This window comes from Tasmannia lanceolata, unplaced genomic scaffold, assembly GCF_043159265.1.
Source record: "Tasmannia lanceolata isolate RefF3 unplaced genomic scaffold, GAP_Taslan_0.1 ptg000013l, whole genome shotgun sequence".
NCBI classification, from domain to species: Eukaryota; Viridiplantae; Streptophyta; class Magnoliopsida; order Canellales; family Winteraceae; genus Tasmannia; species Tasmannia lanceolata.
The window spans coordinates 23,943,609-23,958,940 of record NW_027518690.1 but is presented as its reverse complement, the minus strand read 5'-3'; the positions used below and the strand labels follow the sequence as shown (position 1 = coordinate 23,958,940).

Below are 15,332 nucleotides of genomic sequence, written 5' to 3'. Positions count from 1 at the left end.
AACCAGCAGTTATGCGCGCGCCCACACATGTATAGTGTATAAATACTTGCATATATTAGAATGTTGTCATGTTATTATTTTAGCCTCTTTGTGAGAATGTTGTGCGTGAATAATCATTAAAAAAAATGACAAAGTATCTAAAACCATGTAATGAAGTAGTGCGGACCCCATACAACAGAATGAATAAGTTCAAAAGGATGCGACACACGACTACTAACACGAGGCGGGAAAGACAAACGATGATGCTTTCCCAGGACGGGACATGACTCGACACAAAAGAGGACTTCTGAAGCTTGTCAGCATGTGGGTGGCCCTAACAACAATGCCATTGATAGGCATCAACAGAGGTACTAAGTGCAACAACAGTGCTGGTCTGATCTAAGTAGTAGAGGCCATCAATCTCACGGCCGAAGCCAATCCTCGTCCCAGTCTTCAGATCCTGAAAACACAGTAAGAGGGAACAAAGGAAAGATAACAATTTAGAGATGACTAACTGATAATTAATTAACAGGAAATGATGGGACAGAAAGAACTAAAGATAAATGAAGGCCCATCGTTGTAGAGACTACACCAACCCCAGTGACAAGGGATGTAGTCCTATCAGTTAAGGTAATAGTACGTGGCCCATAGAAGGAAATGACTGGAATGAAGAGAGAAGGTTAGGATTACTAGTCATATTATAAGAAGCTCCTGAATCAATGAACAAAGATCCAGAAGGTGTACCAGAAAGAAAACATGAGGGGCTACCTTATTGGGAGAATGTGACATCGGGCTCCTTCCCTTTGTCCCATAGACGCACAAGTTCATTGTACTATGCACGAGGGTCAATTAAGGGTGGATAATAAAAAAAGAAAAAAATAAGTGTTAAGGGGGATGCAGCATTGTTAGAAGATGAAAGGGAGGGCTGCAACTAGGTATAGGGTAGAGGAAAAATTAGGGATAGGGTAAGGAAGGGGAAGCGGGCGACAATAATATGGAAAGAGGATATAGGGTTAGGTTTTAGGTGTTCTAGGGTTAGGGTTTTGTGATGCGATTTCTTCAAGGAGGAAAAGTTAGATCTTCAACCTTGTGCTCTGATACCATGTTATTTTCTACATCGAAGATTAGAGAGAGATGGGGAAGAGAATAGAAGATAGAGAAGAGAAGAGAGTGTGTGAGATATCCGTCTATCTCCCCTCACACGACTATAATATTCATACATAAGGGAAAAGACAAAAATTACAAGTTTTCCCTTGGTTCTTTTAACAATTATTAACTCTGCTTTTGTTATAAACGTTTCTTTTATCTCCTTTTTAACTAATATTTGCTGTTTTATCGCCTCCCTAAATCTAAAACCCTGAACAAACTCTTATTCCAATATTATATTCAATGTGTCCTATTGGTCTTCCTTTCTCGTTGCATACTGGAGACATGAGAGAACTAGATGAAATTGAGGAATGTGTTGATATTTTATTATCTCATATTTGGTTTAGATAATAGTTTATTAATCCAAAGATTTATTAGTTTGTTAGATGAATACTGCATTTATATTGTTGCAAATTGTGATAGTAATATCTAATTTTATATGTATGTACTTGTATGGGCCTGTCATCATTTCTAGATTTTTTGGGCTTCTCATGCAGACACCTCATATCCGTGTCAAAACTCGACACACTAATCTATGTCCAAAAAACATGATTAATATATACTTTCTATTTTAGCTGTGTCCTTGTTTCTAAATGTTGGGGGTTTGCAGTGTCTGTTTCTAAATTTTTGGGGTTTGCCGTGTCTGACACTTTGTGTTCGTGTCGACACGTGACACTTGTTTCCGTGTCCACAAATCATATATATTTGTTCTTTTTTTTTTTGGGTATTGTTTGAATATTAGCTGTTTCTGGTTTATTTTGCTTAAGGAGCTTAATTAATTTAATAAGGTTTTGCGACAATCTTTTCCTAACCACTCCCATTTTCAACAACTTTGCGTCTTGTTGTAGAATATGCTGACCGGTCGATAATTAAGGAGAGTCTCTTCCTGAACTTGTAAATGTTCTTCTATCAAACTTTTCTGCATAAATCTACACTGCAGCCTGCATACTTTTCCAGCAATATTGGATGAAGAAGCATCTTCCTTACCTATTTGTTTTACTGGCCAGCCTTTAGAATTTTTTGGAAGTTATTACTGGCCAGCCTTGTAATTTTTTGGAACCAATTGCGAAGGTTGCTCACTAGGCGTCCGATAATATGAGATGGTATTAGCTGTTATCTTTTTTGCATTGATTTGGTTTACGTCCATACGGTTGCGATTATTTCATGATCATTTAATGGGAAGTTTACTTTGCCTCTATGTTGCATCAGTACATACGAGTGTCGGAATCTGACACGTGAATCAAGCGTCGGATTTGGCAAACCACAAATAGAAAGATTTGTGGATTTACCAAAATATTTTAATCGATTTTAAAATTTTATTTTTTGACATAATAATATGGTTATACCAAGTAATATATTGAATATTTTAATAGATTACGTCGATATAATATTTTAGTTCCATTTAAGAAACTTAATATTAGGATGGGTATAACTCAAAGCATATGATAATTCTAAAGTTGTGGTAGTAGTATTCGTAAAAAAACGTTTAAAAGAGAGCTAGAAGTGTCTCGGAGAATCTCGAAGTATTGGAATCCGAGACGTTTCTTCATCCAAAACATTTTTTTCTGTTACATAAGCATACACATGGGTTCTAAAGTTATAACCAGCAGTTATGCGCGCGCCCACACATGTATAGTGTATAAATACTTGCATATATTACAATGTTGTCATGTTATTATTTTAGCCTCTTTGTGAGTATATATACATAATTAGAATGCGCTATTTTTTTTCTTTGTATTCAACTGTAGGATGCTGTGGAATATGCTGAATGTGAAGCTGTTGTGAAGGACTATCCTCCATTTAGAGAGGCAATGAGAAAGAGGGGTATTGAGGATATGGATCTCGTGATGGTGGATCCCTGGTTGGTTAACACTGCATACCTAATTCATTTCTACTGATATGCTATGGAGAAATGTTTCTATTTAGGTGCTATTCTCTCATTTTGAAGTTTTATATTCGAATGTTTTTCACAGGTGTGTTGGTTATCATGGTGATGCCGATGCTCCTAGTCGCAGACTTGCTAAACCACTTATTTTCTGTAGAACTGAGAGTGACTGCCCTATGGAAAATGGTTATGCCCGCCCAGTTGAGGGCATTTATGTACTTGTTGATATGCAAAACATGGTGGTAGTTGAGTTTGAAGATCTAAAACTGGTTCCTCTGCCTCCAGCTGACCCATTAAGAAACTATACTTCTGGAGAAACACGAGGAGGTGTTGACCGGAGTGATGTTAAACCCTTAAAGATTATTCAACCTGAAGGTCCAAGCTTTCGTGTTAGTGGGCACTATGTCGAATGGCAAAAGGTATTGTGGAAGTAGTATTTTCTTAGAAGTTTAACAAACTAATGATTGCCTCCCTTCTAAGTCTTGAAATTCTAGATGTCGTTTTGAGCATATCTCTCTCTTCTTGCCTATGAACAGTGGAGTTTTCGGATTGGTTTCACTCCTAGAGAGGGCCTAGTTATCTATTCTGTTGCATATATTGATGGCAGTCGGGGTCGAAGATCGGTAGCCCACAGGTTAAGTTTTGTTGAGATGGTTGTCCCCTATGGAGATCCAAATGAGCCACATTATAGGAAGAATGCATTTGATGCAGGGGAGGACGGCCTGGGTAAAAATGCGCATTCCCTTAAGAAGGTCAAAATACATCATATTTTGTTCTTTCTGTTTGTGCCTTATGTTTCGGTTTGGTTTGATTTCGAATATTATTTCTCGCTGAAATGGCTTTATCGGTGTAGGGGTGCGACTGTTTAGGCTATATTAAATATTTTGATGCCCATTTTACAAATTTCACTGGCGGTGTCGAGACAATTGAGAATTGTGTTTGTTTGCATGAAGAGGATCATGGAATCCTATGGAAGCATCAGGACTGGAGGACGGGATTAGCAGAAGTTCGGCGGTCCCGGCGTCTAACGGTTTCTTTTATATGTACTGTGGCTAATTATGAGTATGGATTCTTCTGGCACTTTTATCAGGTAAGTTTAGTCTTTGCCCCTCTTTCCACTTTTGTACTTTGGTGAATTTATATGTACTGTTGGCCTCTGAATATCATGTCTGTTCAATTCCTGCTTTTGTTGGCATGGCCGCATGACATTTTTCATGTATTCTTTCTGTGTTACCACTCGTGGTTAAAGCTGGAACTCAACTTTATAAGAAAAATAGTATTCTTTTGCTAATGCAGAATTCCAAAAAGATTTAGACGCCTCACTTCAGATTTCACAACATTGGCTGGAAGTCCCGAGTCTTCCTCTCATCTCAGAATGGTGGAAGGAAGCGACGTGGATGGTTGGGGAGGTTTCAAATTCTTTAAATAACTCTAATTTGTTAAAGGGAAATTAAAAAGTTGGAAGAATTCTTCCTTAGGATCCATTCAGGGAAGAGAGGAAGTTGATGAAAAGATCAAGGTCGTAGTCAACGAGGGTATATTGGGGCAGATTGACTCAAATTTCCATTTTAGGTGAGCTGCCTTGTGTCAAGAGAGTGAGCAGCTCCTCTTTTGGAGGAAATCATGTGGAACGCCATTATTCACTATCAGTAATGGAAAATGCATAAACACTATTAATTGTCTCACCATTATTGGGGAATTGATGGATGGTAATATAGTGATTGAGGAAAGTTTCATCAATTTCTACAAGAAGCTCTATCATAATGCGGGAGGTTGGAGGCTTAAACTGTTAGGTATTTCATTTAATCAGATCTTTAGTAGTGAGAAGATAAATCATTTAGTAGAAAGATTTGACGAGGATGAAATTAGATAGATAGTCTTTTCATGGACCGTGGCAAGGCCTCTAGGCAAGGTTTTAAATTTCGGTTTCGGTACTGATTTCCGACACCACCGAAATCCGAAATTTCGGCGAAATCTGAAATTTGGTAATAGTTAAAAAATATTATTTAATTAATTTACCTAAATTTCGGCCAAAATTTTGTAATCTTTATTTAAAAAAAAAAAATACATTTTTTCAAAATTTCGGCTGAATTAATTTACCTAAATTTCGGCCAAAATTTTGTAATCTTTATTTAAAAAAAAAAAAAAAATACATTTTTTCAAAATTTCGGCTGAAATTTCTGCCGAAATTCCAAATTTCGGCTGAAATTTCTGCCGAAATTCCAAATTTCGGCAAAATTTGGTTCTGGTCCCTACCGAAATCCGACATTTCGGATTTCTACCGAAATTTAAAACCATGCCTCTAGGTCTGATGGTTTCACTACGATTTTTTTTGCAATGATATGTTGAATTGCATCAAGATGGATCTTATGAAAGTGGTAGAGGTGGCCTTTTTAAGGGGTAAGCTGAACAAGTCTCTTAAGACCACCTTTCTTACTCTTATTTTTAACAAGGAAGAGCGAAGGAAATTAAGAATTTTAGGCCTAGTAGCTTGGTGAATATCTTGTACAAGATAGTCGCATTGGCTTTAGTGGAGAGATAAGGAAGGTTATTGGGTCGATATCTCACCTTTTCTAGGTGCTTATGTGGAGGGAAGACAAATTTTGGATTGTATTGTCATTGCTAATGAATGCTTGGATTCTTAGAGAAAGGAAGGTCTTGGTGGTTTGCTAAGTGGATACGGAGAAAGCTCATGCCTATATGGAATGAACCTTTGTCGACTTCATGTAAAGCCCGACCCCACCAAGGGTCGATTGTATTTGCTGATAGTTAAATTTGACCATAGATCAACCAATCAACGATTTTGATCGCAAAGATCTCCTTAATCGGAGATCGACGGTCTTGATCTTGGTTTGGGGCCTTCTGAACCGTTGGATCAATGTTTAGGTCCTTTTAGTCATCTATCAGACTTGTGTAGATTTGAACCATCTCTTTGGAGTGTCGATTTTTCCCTTGATCCTTCAAGATCAAGATAGTGGGAAGATCGACGGCTCGTAGTGTATTTTCGTCATTCTATTTATAGCTTGATTTTGAGACATCAAATCCCGTCCGTTTGACTTGATTTTGGTCTCATTAGATGGGTTTTTCGATTATTTGGCCCATTTATCGTTAAGGTAGGGGCTTATTGCGGGATTTGTCTTTTATTAGGCATGTTTTAAAAGTTTCTTTATATTTATTAAATTAGAAAACGAATTAGTACGATTGTGTATTTTCCTAATCTCATACAGTTGACTTCCTTTCTTTTATTTTAGTTATAAAAAATGGTACAAACTCAAATTGGGAAGAATCTTATATTTTAAAAGTTGAATAAAATGAGAGAAACCAAATAGGTAACCCTCCATTGTTGTCTTATTTTAATAATCAATTTAATATAATAAAGGCAAAAACCAAATAGGTAACCCTCCATTGTTGTCTTATTTTAATAATCAACTTAATATAACCAAGGCAAATGTGTTAATCAAATCTTTTAAGTTAAGAATATTCCATGGGGTCTTGGAGATTTGCTGATGATATTTATATTGCATGAATGCATCAATATATATATATATATATATATATATTTAGACACACACACACACACACACTAAGTCTGTATGATTCCAAAATGTCATTCGTCTTTTCGAAGAAAATTTTTTTGGACAAGTTTTTCCCCTTAAAAATAGGTTTTGCCCTTGGTATTTGGGTTTTGGCGCCAAGCACAAAATTTGGTTTTTGAAATCCATTTTGCCGCTATAAACTGAGTTTTACCGCCTTTGAAAATTTAATATTTTGAGGCGAGCTTATTTAGGAAAATGTAAAACCTGTAAATCAAAATTGGTTTTTTGAAATTAGTTTTGCCACCCATAGGAAATTGGGTTTTGCGGCAAACTAATTTAGGAAAAAATGTGAGAACCGCAAAAGGGCCGGAGTTAAAAAGAAGGTTTTGGGAGCTTGCAAGGGAAAGAGATGGCATACAGAAATGGCAAGGGGGGTGAGGGATTGTGGTTTAGAATGATGAAAAAATAGAAAGTTTCTTTTGTGAATATTTTTGACAAGGAGATGAAATAACAGAGAGGGGGTTTTAGGGACAGTAGTTCATACTTTTTAGGAGGAGAGCTCAGTTTTGTGATGAGGACAATAAAACGGATGAGCTTTTGGTATTTTGTAATGGTGGAATAACCAAAGTTAAAAAGTCTCTTCTGGATTATGTTCCGGATGAGACAAAAGTAAAAGGGAAAACTCTCGGTTTCTTTCATTCTTTCTTCCTTTGTTTTTTTTTTTATTTTTTGATTTGTACGGAGCAAATGTTCTTTCCATGGCCACTGATTGGCTTATCTTATTCCTTTTTTTCTTTCATTCTTATAAACAAGTTCTTTCAATGCACAAACATTTGGTCTATTTACTCAGACTAGCTTACTTTGGGTTTTTTTTTCTTTTTCTTTGCTGGAAGTACGACTAAGCAACTTTGTGGAAATACTTGCAGGAAGCATTTGTGTCATAAAAGGTGGTGGCCTTTCTCCTCCAGGAACCTTGCCATCTTTCAAAGAAATCAAGGAAATCAGAGGACTTTTATGCTGTGCCATTCCAGTCAACAGTCTCTCCAAAGAGGTGGATAGTAGATCTCGCTTTTCTTTTTAGTGTCAATTGAAGACATCTCTCCTTATTCCATCCTAATTCATTACATTTCATTTACACCATGTTTTGATAGAGTGGGTTCCACCAACTCGACTCAAACCTATCCATGGCTCAGATGGGGCCCACCATTTTGTCTCATGTTGTGAGGGGTAGGTCTTATAGTCTCCGTCCAACCCATATATAGTGTGAGTCCCACCAGGTTACAACTAATATTTTGTGGGCTGGGGTCCTCATTATTTTACACCCCATGCATATCATGGGCCAATGTACTAGTGTGTGTGTATATATATATATATATATATATATATATATTCATATTTATTTGTGTATAATGATCCGAAACATTTAAGCATTGCAGCTCATGGGAACCTGATGAAGGGAATTTAAAGACGGAATTTCTGAGATAAAAGAAAGATAACCAGTATGAATATATATATATATATATATATATATATATATATATATATATATATATATTTACCTCTATATATATATGTATACATATATACTAGTACATTGGGGCATGCTATGCATGGGGTGTAAAATAATGGGGACCCCTGCCCACAAAATATTAGTTGTAACCTGGTGGGACTCACACTATATATGGGTTGGACGGAGACTATAAGACCTACCCCTCACAACATGAGGCAAATTGGTGGGCCCCATCTGAGCCATGGATGGGTTTGAGTTGAGTTGGTGGAACCCACTCTATCAAAACATGGTGTAAATGAACTGTAATGAATTAGGATGGAATAAGGAGAGATGTTTTCAATTGACACTAAAAAGAAAAGAGAGATCTGCTATCCACCTCTTTGGAAAGACTGTTGACTGGGAATGGCACAGCATTAAATCATATGATTTCCTTGATTTCTTTGAAAGATGGCAAGGTTCCTGGAGGAGAAAGGCCACCATATTTTATGACAGCAAATGCTTCCTGCAAGTATTTCCACAAAGTTGCTTAGTCGTACTTCCAGCAAAGAAAAAGAAAAAGAAACAAAGTAAGCTAGTCTGAGTAAATAGACTAGATGCTTGTGCATTGAAAGAACTTGTATATAAGCTTGAAAGAAAAAAAGGAATAGGATAAGCCAACCAGTGGCCATGGAAAGAACATTTGGTCGGTACAAATCAAAAAAAAAAAAAAAAAAAGGAAGAAAGAAAGAAAGAAACCTAGAGTTTTCCCTTTTACTATTGTCTCATCTGGAACATAATCCAGAAGAGTCTTTTTAACTTTGGTTATTCCACCATTACAAAATACCAAAAGCTCATCCGTTTTATTGTCCTCATCACAAAATTGAGCTCTCCTCCTAAAAAGTATGAACTACTGTCCCTAAAACCCCCTCTCTGTTATTTCATCTCCTTGTCAAAAATATCCACAAAAGAAACTTCCTATTTTTTCATCATTCTAAACCACAATCCCTCACCCCCCTTGCCATTTTCGTATTCCATCTCTCTCCCTTCCTTGCAAGCTCCGAAAACCTTCTTTTTAACTCCTGCCCTTTTGCGGTTCTCACATTTTTTCCTAAATTAGTTTGCCGCAAAACCCAATTTCCTATCGGTGGCAAAACTGGTTTCAAAAAACCAATTTCGATTTACAGGTTTTACGTTTTCCTAAATAAGCTTGCTTCAAAATACTAAATTTTCAAAGGCGGCAAAACTCAGTCTATAGCGGCAAAATGGATTTCAAAAACCAAATTTTATGCTTGGCGCCAAAAGCCTAATACCTAGGGCCGACAAAGAATTGAACGGACCACATCATAGGTTGATCCAAACCGTCCATGTGATGGAACACAACATCAATAGGTTGTGCCCGTAAAATCATTTCCATAGGCTGATCCTAGCCCTCCAATCTATAGAGGTTTCCATGATTAAAAAAGCATAAAGGAGGGGGGTAGGATTGAAATTATGTGGGTTGAATGGGTGCCTTTGTTAAAAAAGGTCAAAAAAAGTGATGTGTGATTCTCATAGAATTTTGGGAGAAATTCAAATAATTCTCTCCTTTTCTCTTTTGCTATATATATATATATATAGAGAGAGAGAGAGAGAGAGAGAGAGAGTGGTAACTGCTAACGTTAGCAGCTAAGATAGCTGCTAACGAGTGCATAAAATAAGGTCGGGCCCACATGTTTTGGGTGATCCTAAGCATTCAACTCAAAGGCCCCATCATGGATGGGGTGTGTACCAAAAATCTGCTCCCATTGGATCATCCTAACCCTTCCATTTGTGGGGTGAAAAAACTATCAAATTTGTGGACAAACAGTATCTGTCCATTTCCCCACCCACAAATGGACACGCTAAGATGACCCAATGGAGCTGATTTTTGGTGCACACCCTATCCATGATGGGGCCTTTGAGATGAATGCTTAAGATCACCCAAAACATGTGGGCCCGACCTTGTTTTATGCACTCATTAGCAGCTATCTTAGCTGCTAACGTTAGCAGCAACCCTTTTCTCATATATATATATATATATATATATATATATATATATATATATATATATATATATATATATATATATCTGTGTGTGTGTGTGGGAAATTTGGATAAGAGATTAAAAAAGATTCATTTACATGAAGAAAGATCAATAACCGCAATGTGGATAAGAACTAAGGTAAACAACAGGGGAAGGATCTGAGAAGTTTAGAACTCAGAGGACATGTTTAACCCTGAACTTAAAGTCCTAGAGCCTGGGATTATTAAGAACATATGTTCTTTCTTGATCAAGGTTTCTGGAAAAGAAATCTCATGCTGCAGAAAATTTTGGGTTCCTCCAATCCTACTATTTAAAGAAATAACAGAAACTGTTACTGCCAGTTCTGTGCGTAGAAAACCAGAAATACTTCTCTGCTTTGAAATCCCCGTTGCAGCAGAAATAAGAACATGGGGAAATGATCACAGATCAAAGAAAAATTATGGTCAAGAAACATGGATTAGACTTGTGTTAGAAACAAGAAAATAACATCAGGAATTATCGATTTCAAGATAGTGTATAAAAAAACTCTTAATCTTGAGGTCCTTGAACCAGCGATCAAGTTAAAATCACGTAGGCATGTACTAAAAGTAACGATCCAATGGTCGGATCACATAAAAATTCATCAGGAAGGATATCTGAGATTAGAAATCTGTAACAACAGATTTGATAAGATAAAAGTGAATTAACAAATAGAAGGCTTTAGATATTGTTGAGAGAAGAGAAGAGAGAGGAGAATGAGAGAAAAGAGTGGGTTGGAGATCTCTACCCCTCACTAGTATATATAAAGTGCGTACAATGACAAAACTACCGTTAGGACCATATATATCTTTAACAATCACCCTCAAGCTGGAATGTATATATCATACATTCCTAGGTTGTTACAAATATCATTTAGCTTTGCTTTACTCAATGACTTAGTAAACACATCGGTTAGGTGATCGAGTGAAAGTAGTGCATATCTCACCCTTTCGGATACTCTGACGTATGAAGTGACAGTCCACCTCTATGTGTTTGGTTCTCATGAAAAACAAGGTTCGTATTAATGTGGATAGCAGCACTATTGTCGCAATCTAGGTGAGCTGGGGATGAGGAAGAGAAACCAATCTCAGATGAGCACAACCAGAGAAGCTCTCCACTTGTATGTGACACAACAATAGAAATGGCATGAGTAGTGGTATGGGAACAAGTATGTAAAGCAATAGGAGAATACATCAGGAGAGGGAAGAATAGGTACCTGAAAGGGACGAATGGTATCTCCGGCTGAGAAGATGATGCCTCGGGCGGAGGGTAATGGACATCTAGCCTCGGGTGCCGCTGATAGACCTTCGTAGGAGTTGGAGGTGGGGCTGAAGTCATCTGCAATGGTGTGGAAGTCGACTCAACAGGGTCAGGTAGAACAAGAAGAGGAAGAGGGACGTCCGAGGTAGGTCAACATACTCAAAGAAGGTGACATCGGCAGAAACAAATAGCTTGTGTAACCAAGGACTGTAACATCGATAACCTTTCTGGGTACGAAAGTACCCTAGAAAGATACATCGCTTCGCCCTAGGGTCTAATTTATCTACCAGGGGTGAGGTTGTGAACAAAACAAATACAATCAAAGACCCGTGGAGTGAGAGGAAATGGATTACATTGAGGATGTAGGACCCAGAAGAGGGATTTACCATAAAAAATCGAGGAGAGAATTCGATTAGATAAGAAACGATGGTATCTCCCTAATTGGCTTCAGGACCAGCATTTGGAGGAGAAGAGTGCGGGTCCATATCAAGTTAATACCTCAATTTGCTCTCGGCTACCCCATTTTGTTGAGAGCTGTATGCACAGGGGGACGGATGCACTATGCCATGAGCAGATAAGAAATCATGAAAACCCTTAGATGCAGAAAAGGACTTACTAGCATTATCTGTACGCAAACATTCAAAAGTGCAATTATATTGGTAAGTAATCTCAGCATGAAAGTGCGAAAAGGATGAAATACCTCAGAGCGGTCTTTAAGTGGAAATAACCATGTCATACGTGAGATATCATCCACAAAAATGATAAAATATCTATAATAAAAAATTGACCTGGTCCGTGAAGGAAATGACGCACGATGCTGCTTTCTAAGTTCACAGGACTCGCACTAAAATGACTGAACTGGGCCAGAAACGATAGACGTCTATTGAAGTCTCTGAATGGAGGGACGGCCAAGGCGACATACCACTAATAGGCATCCACAGAACTATGCAAAATAGCACGATGACTCCGCCATATAGGCGAGAGAGATAGGAAGATGTCTCGAGATTGATTAAAGCGATTTCGACCTTAGAACTTCTGGCAACCAGCATAATCAATCTTCATGGAAGGGAGATAGTGACCATCCACCTCACTGTCGGAACCAATCGTCAGCCCAATCGAGAGATCCTAAAAGACACAATAAGGAAAAAAAAGGCAGGGCAGTTAAGACTTTTGGTGTTCTGGCTAACAGAATGTAAATTAGGAGACTTGGGAACACAAAGAACTAATAACAAGGTAAGTCCTGAATGTGGAGAAATAACACCAATACCAAAAATGGGAGCAGTGGTCCCATCGACGAGAGGAACAGTATGACAGGCAGAATGAAAGGGCTTAAACGAGAATTACTTGTCATGTGGTTCGAGGCCCCGAAATCAATAATCCAGAGGAGCTGGACATAGTAAGAAGAGAGGCAGGGGAACGATCTTGCTGGGCAAGAGTTGCAACAAGTGGTTGGCTCTATGGCTGGCTTTTCTGACACTGGCGCAAAACCTCATCATAGCCGGCCTTGGAGACTAGAAGAGAGTCATCATTGGCCACTGGGCTAGTGGAGGAGGATGGAGAGACAACATGAAGGTTGGCAGATGTGATGTGAGTAGAGCGGAGTGGATGGAGCTCCGGATGTAAGACGTAGCAAGTATCCACAGTATGCCCCGCCACATGACATTGAGTGCAATAAAGGCGCCCACGCCCACAGGTGCTACCACCACTTCTAGCATCATGGCCACCACCACGGCCAAAGTTACCATCACCTCGGCTAGAACGGCCGCCACCAACATATGCGGCAAGCGTAGAACTCTCGACAGACGGGTCATGAGAGAAACCACTTCCGATACACTGTTGGCCACGAGAGTAGACCTCCGTGAGGGATGGAATGGAACCAGAGCCAATAATCTGCTGTCGAAGGGGAAGAAAAGCAGGGCCCAAGGCATCAAGAAAGCGAATAACACGGAGCTCCTGATGACGCCTTGCAAGAATTGTTAGATCAACTCTGAAAGGCATAAATACGGTCAGTTGCTGACAAAGGGAAACGTACTGATTGTAGAAGGTAGTTAGAGGCGTATCGTCGCGCTGGAGGCGCATCCACTCAGAATATGTATCACAAAGACGTGTGAAGTTATCAACGCCAGAATAGAGAACAACTGCACGCTCCTAGATTTCCTTGGATGTCTTGAGGCATAACATCGTGCCAGCGACACGAGGGGAAAGAAGCCTCTATGGGAAAGAAGCGGGTCTTACCTTTAGCTAGGATGTAGGTCTTAGCTGCCATACTCCAATTCAGATTATTGCTCCCGTCGAGTTTGACTGTAGTCATCGATGGGAAAGAAGCCTCCACAGAAGGGGAATAACTAGAAAAGGGGGCCGAAGGTGGAGTAGTCGTGCTGACAGTAGGAGTCTTGCTGACAAGAGGATCCATGAGGACAGAAATAATTTGAAACTCATAACCACAACAACGGCAGATGGCCAAGAGAGAATCAAGAGACGGGTTCAGATACCATGCTGTGACTAGGAATCATCAACATAGGACAAGTGGACATAGTAATACGAGGCAAAGGAAATCGGAGCCGCAGGACCAAAGAATGAAGGTAGGATGGAGAGGATTTAGACCAAGGAGGTGGATTAAGGTTTTGTAAACTATATGAAGGTGTAGGATTAGGGTAAAAGAAATGAAGATGTGAGGGTTAGGGATTAGAGATGAAAGGGATTAGGATTGGAAAAGGGATTTAGGTATTAGGTAGGAGATGGAGGTGAAAGGGGTGTTATCTAGTGGAGGAGGAAAGAGGCGACGAAGGAGATGGAGACGAGGAAGGGTGGTGGCTGTCGGGTGGGGTGGAGGGGCTATGACGTAGGCGAGGAGGGTTGGGAGGTGGGGTGAGGGTGCTGCGAGGGGCCTAAGTGGTGTTGGATTGGGTTCGATTTTAGGGTGGGGCGAGGAGGTGGGGTCTGTCAGGTTGGGTTTTGGGGTGGGACGAGTGGTTGGAGGAGGCCAGAGAGGGCTTTGGGTGGGGTGAGGGGTGGGGAACAACGAGAGAGGTGGGGCGAGGGGTTGGGGAATACCGAGAGAGGTGGAGAATTTGTCGGGTTGGGTTTTTTTTTGTTTTGGGAGGGGCGAGGAGGGCTTTGGCGGGGGGGGGGGGGGGGGGGGCAAAGGTTAGGGAACAACGAGAATGGAAGAAGGAAATGGGGCGACGGGGGTTAGGGTTGATAGAAGGTGTACATGTGCCTAAGGGCACTTTAGTCTTTGTACTTTTTTCCTGTCTAACTTGGTATCAGACCCTAGGGTTGTGGTGCCCTAGGAACCATGGGAAGGAACCCTAACTCTTCCTCCACTCACCATTCTCTCTACGCCTCCACGTCTACAACTCTTATTCACGCCTCCTTCACCATATTCTTCATCCCACATTACTGGACAGGCCTCAGAGCCCTAGGGTTGTGGTGACCTAGGGACCTTTGGAAGGAACCCTAACTCTTCCTCTCCTCACCATTCCCTCCACGTCTACACCTCTTATTCATGCCTCCTTCACCATCTTCTTCATCCCACGTTGCCGAACAACCCTCTCATCTCCATCTCCTTTCTCCACCCACGCCGCCAGACAACCCCCCAATCTCGTCTCCATCTCCTTCCTCCTCCCATGCCACTCGTCGTAAATCCCTACCTCCCCTCACCAGATGACCTAAAGCTTAATCCAACAATGCCGGAAAACCTAACTGACCCTCTACCCTCTTCCAAACCTCTTTGGAAACCCTCATCCTACCTCCTCTTCATCCACCCGATGCCTACACCCTATCCCAACCTTGCCAGGAACCTCACCCCACCTCCTTTCTATTTCCCAAATCCTAATCTACTTCTCCATCTCTAAACCCATTTTCAAGAAACCTTAGTGCTCCTTTCCTTCACTTCAGTCTCTACTATCATGTGCTAAATACTCTCCTTTACTTTCTTTTTCCATCTCTGCGGCT

General features: G+C 39.9%; 1 protein-coding gene across 1 annotated transcript in view; it reads left to right on the top strand.

The window, feature by feature from the left end:
• Positions 1 to 15,332, top strand: part of LOC143889964 (diamine oxidase [copper-containing] 1, peroxisomal-like) — an 89,386-nt gene that overhangs the window by 27,525 nt on the left and 46,529 nt on the right. The window contains exons 4-7 of the mRNA XM_077394400.1: positions 2,874 to 2,986; positions 3,099 to 3,429; positions 3,547 to 3,762; positions 3,864 to 4,100. Coding sequence (XP_077250515.1) covers positions 2,874 to 2,986; positions 3,099 to 3,429; positions 3,547 to 3,762; positions 3,864 to 4,100 — 897 coding nt within the window. The remainder of the gene's footprint in view (positions 1 to 2,873; positions 2,987 to 3,098; positions 3,430 to 3,546; positions 3,763 to 3,863; positions 4,101 to 15,332) is intronic.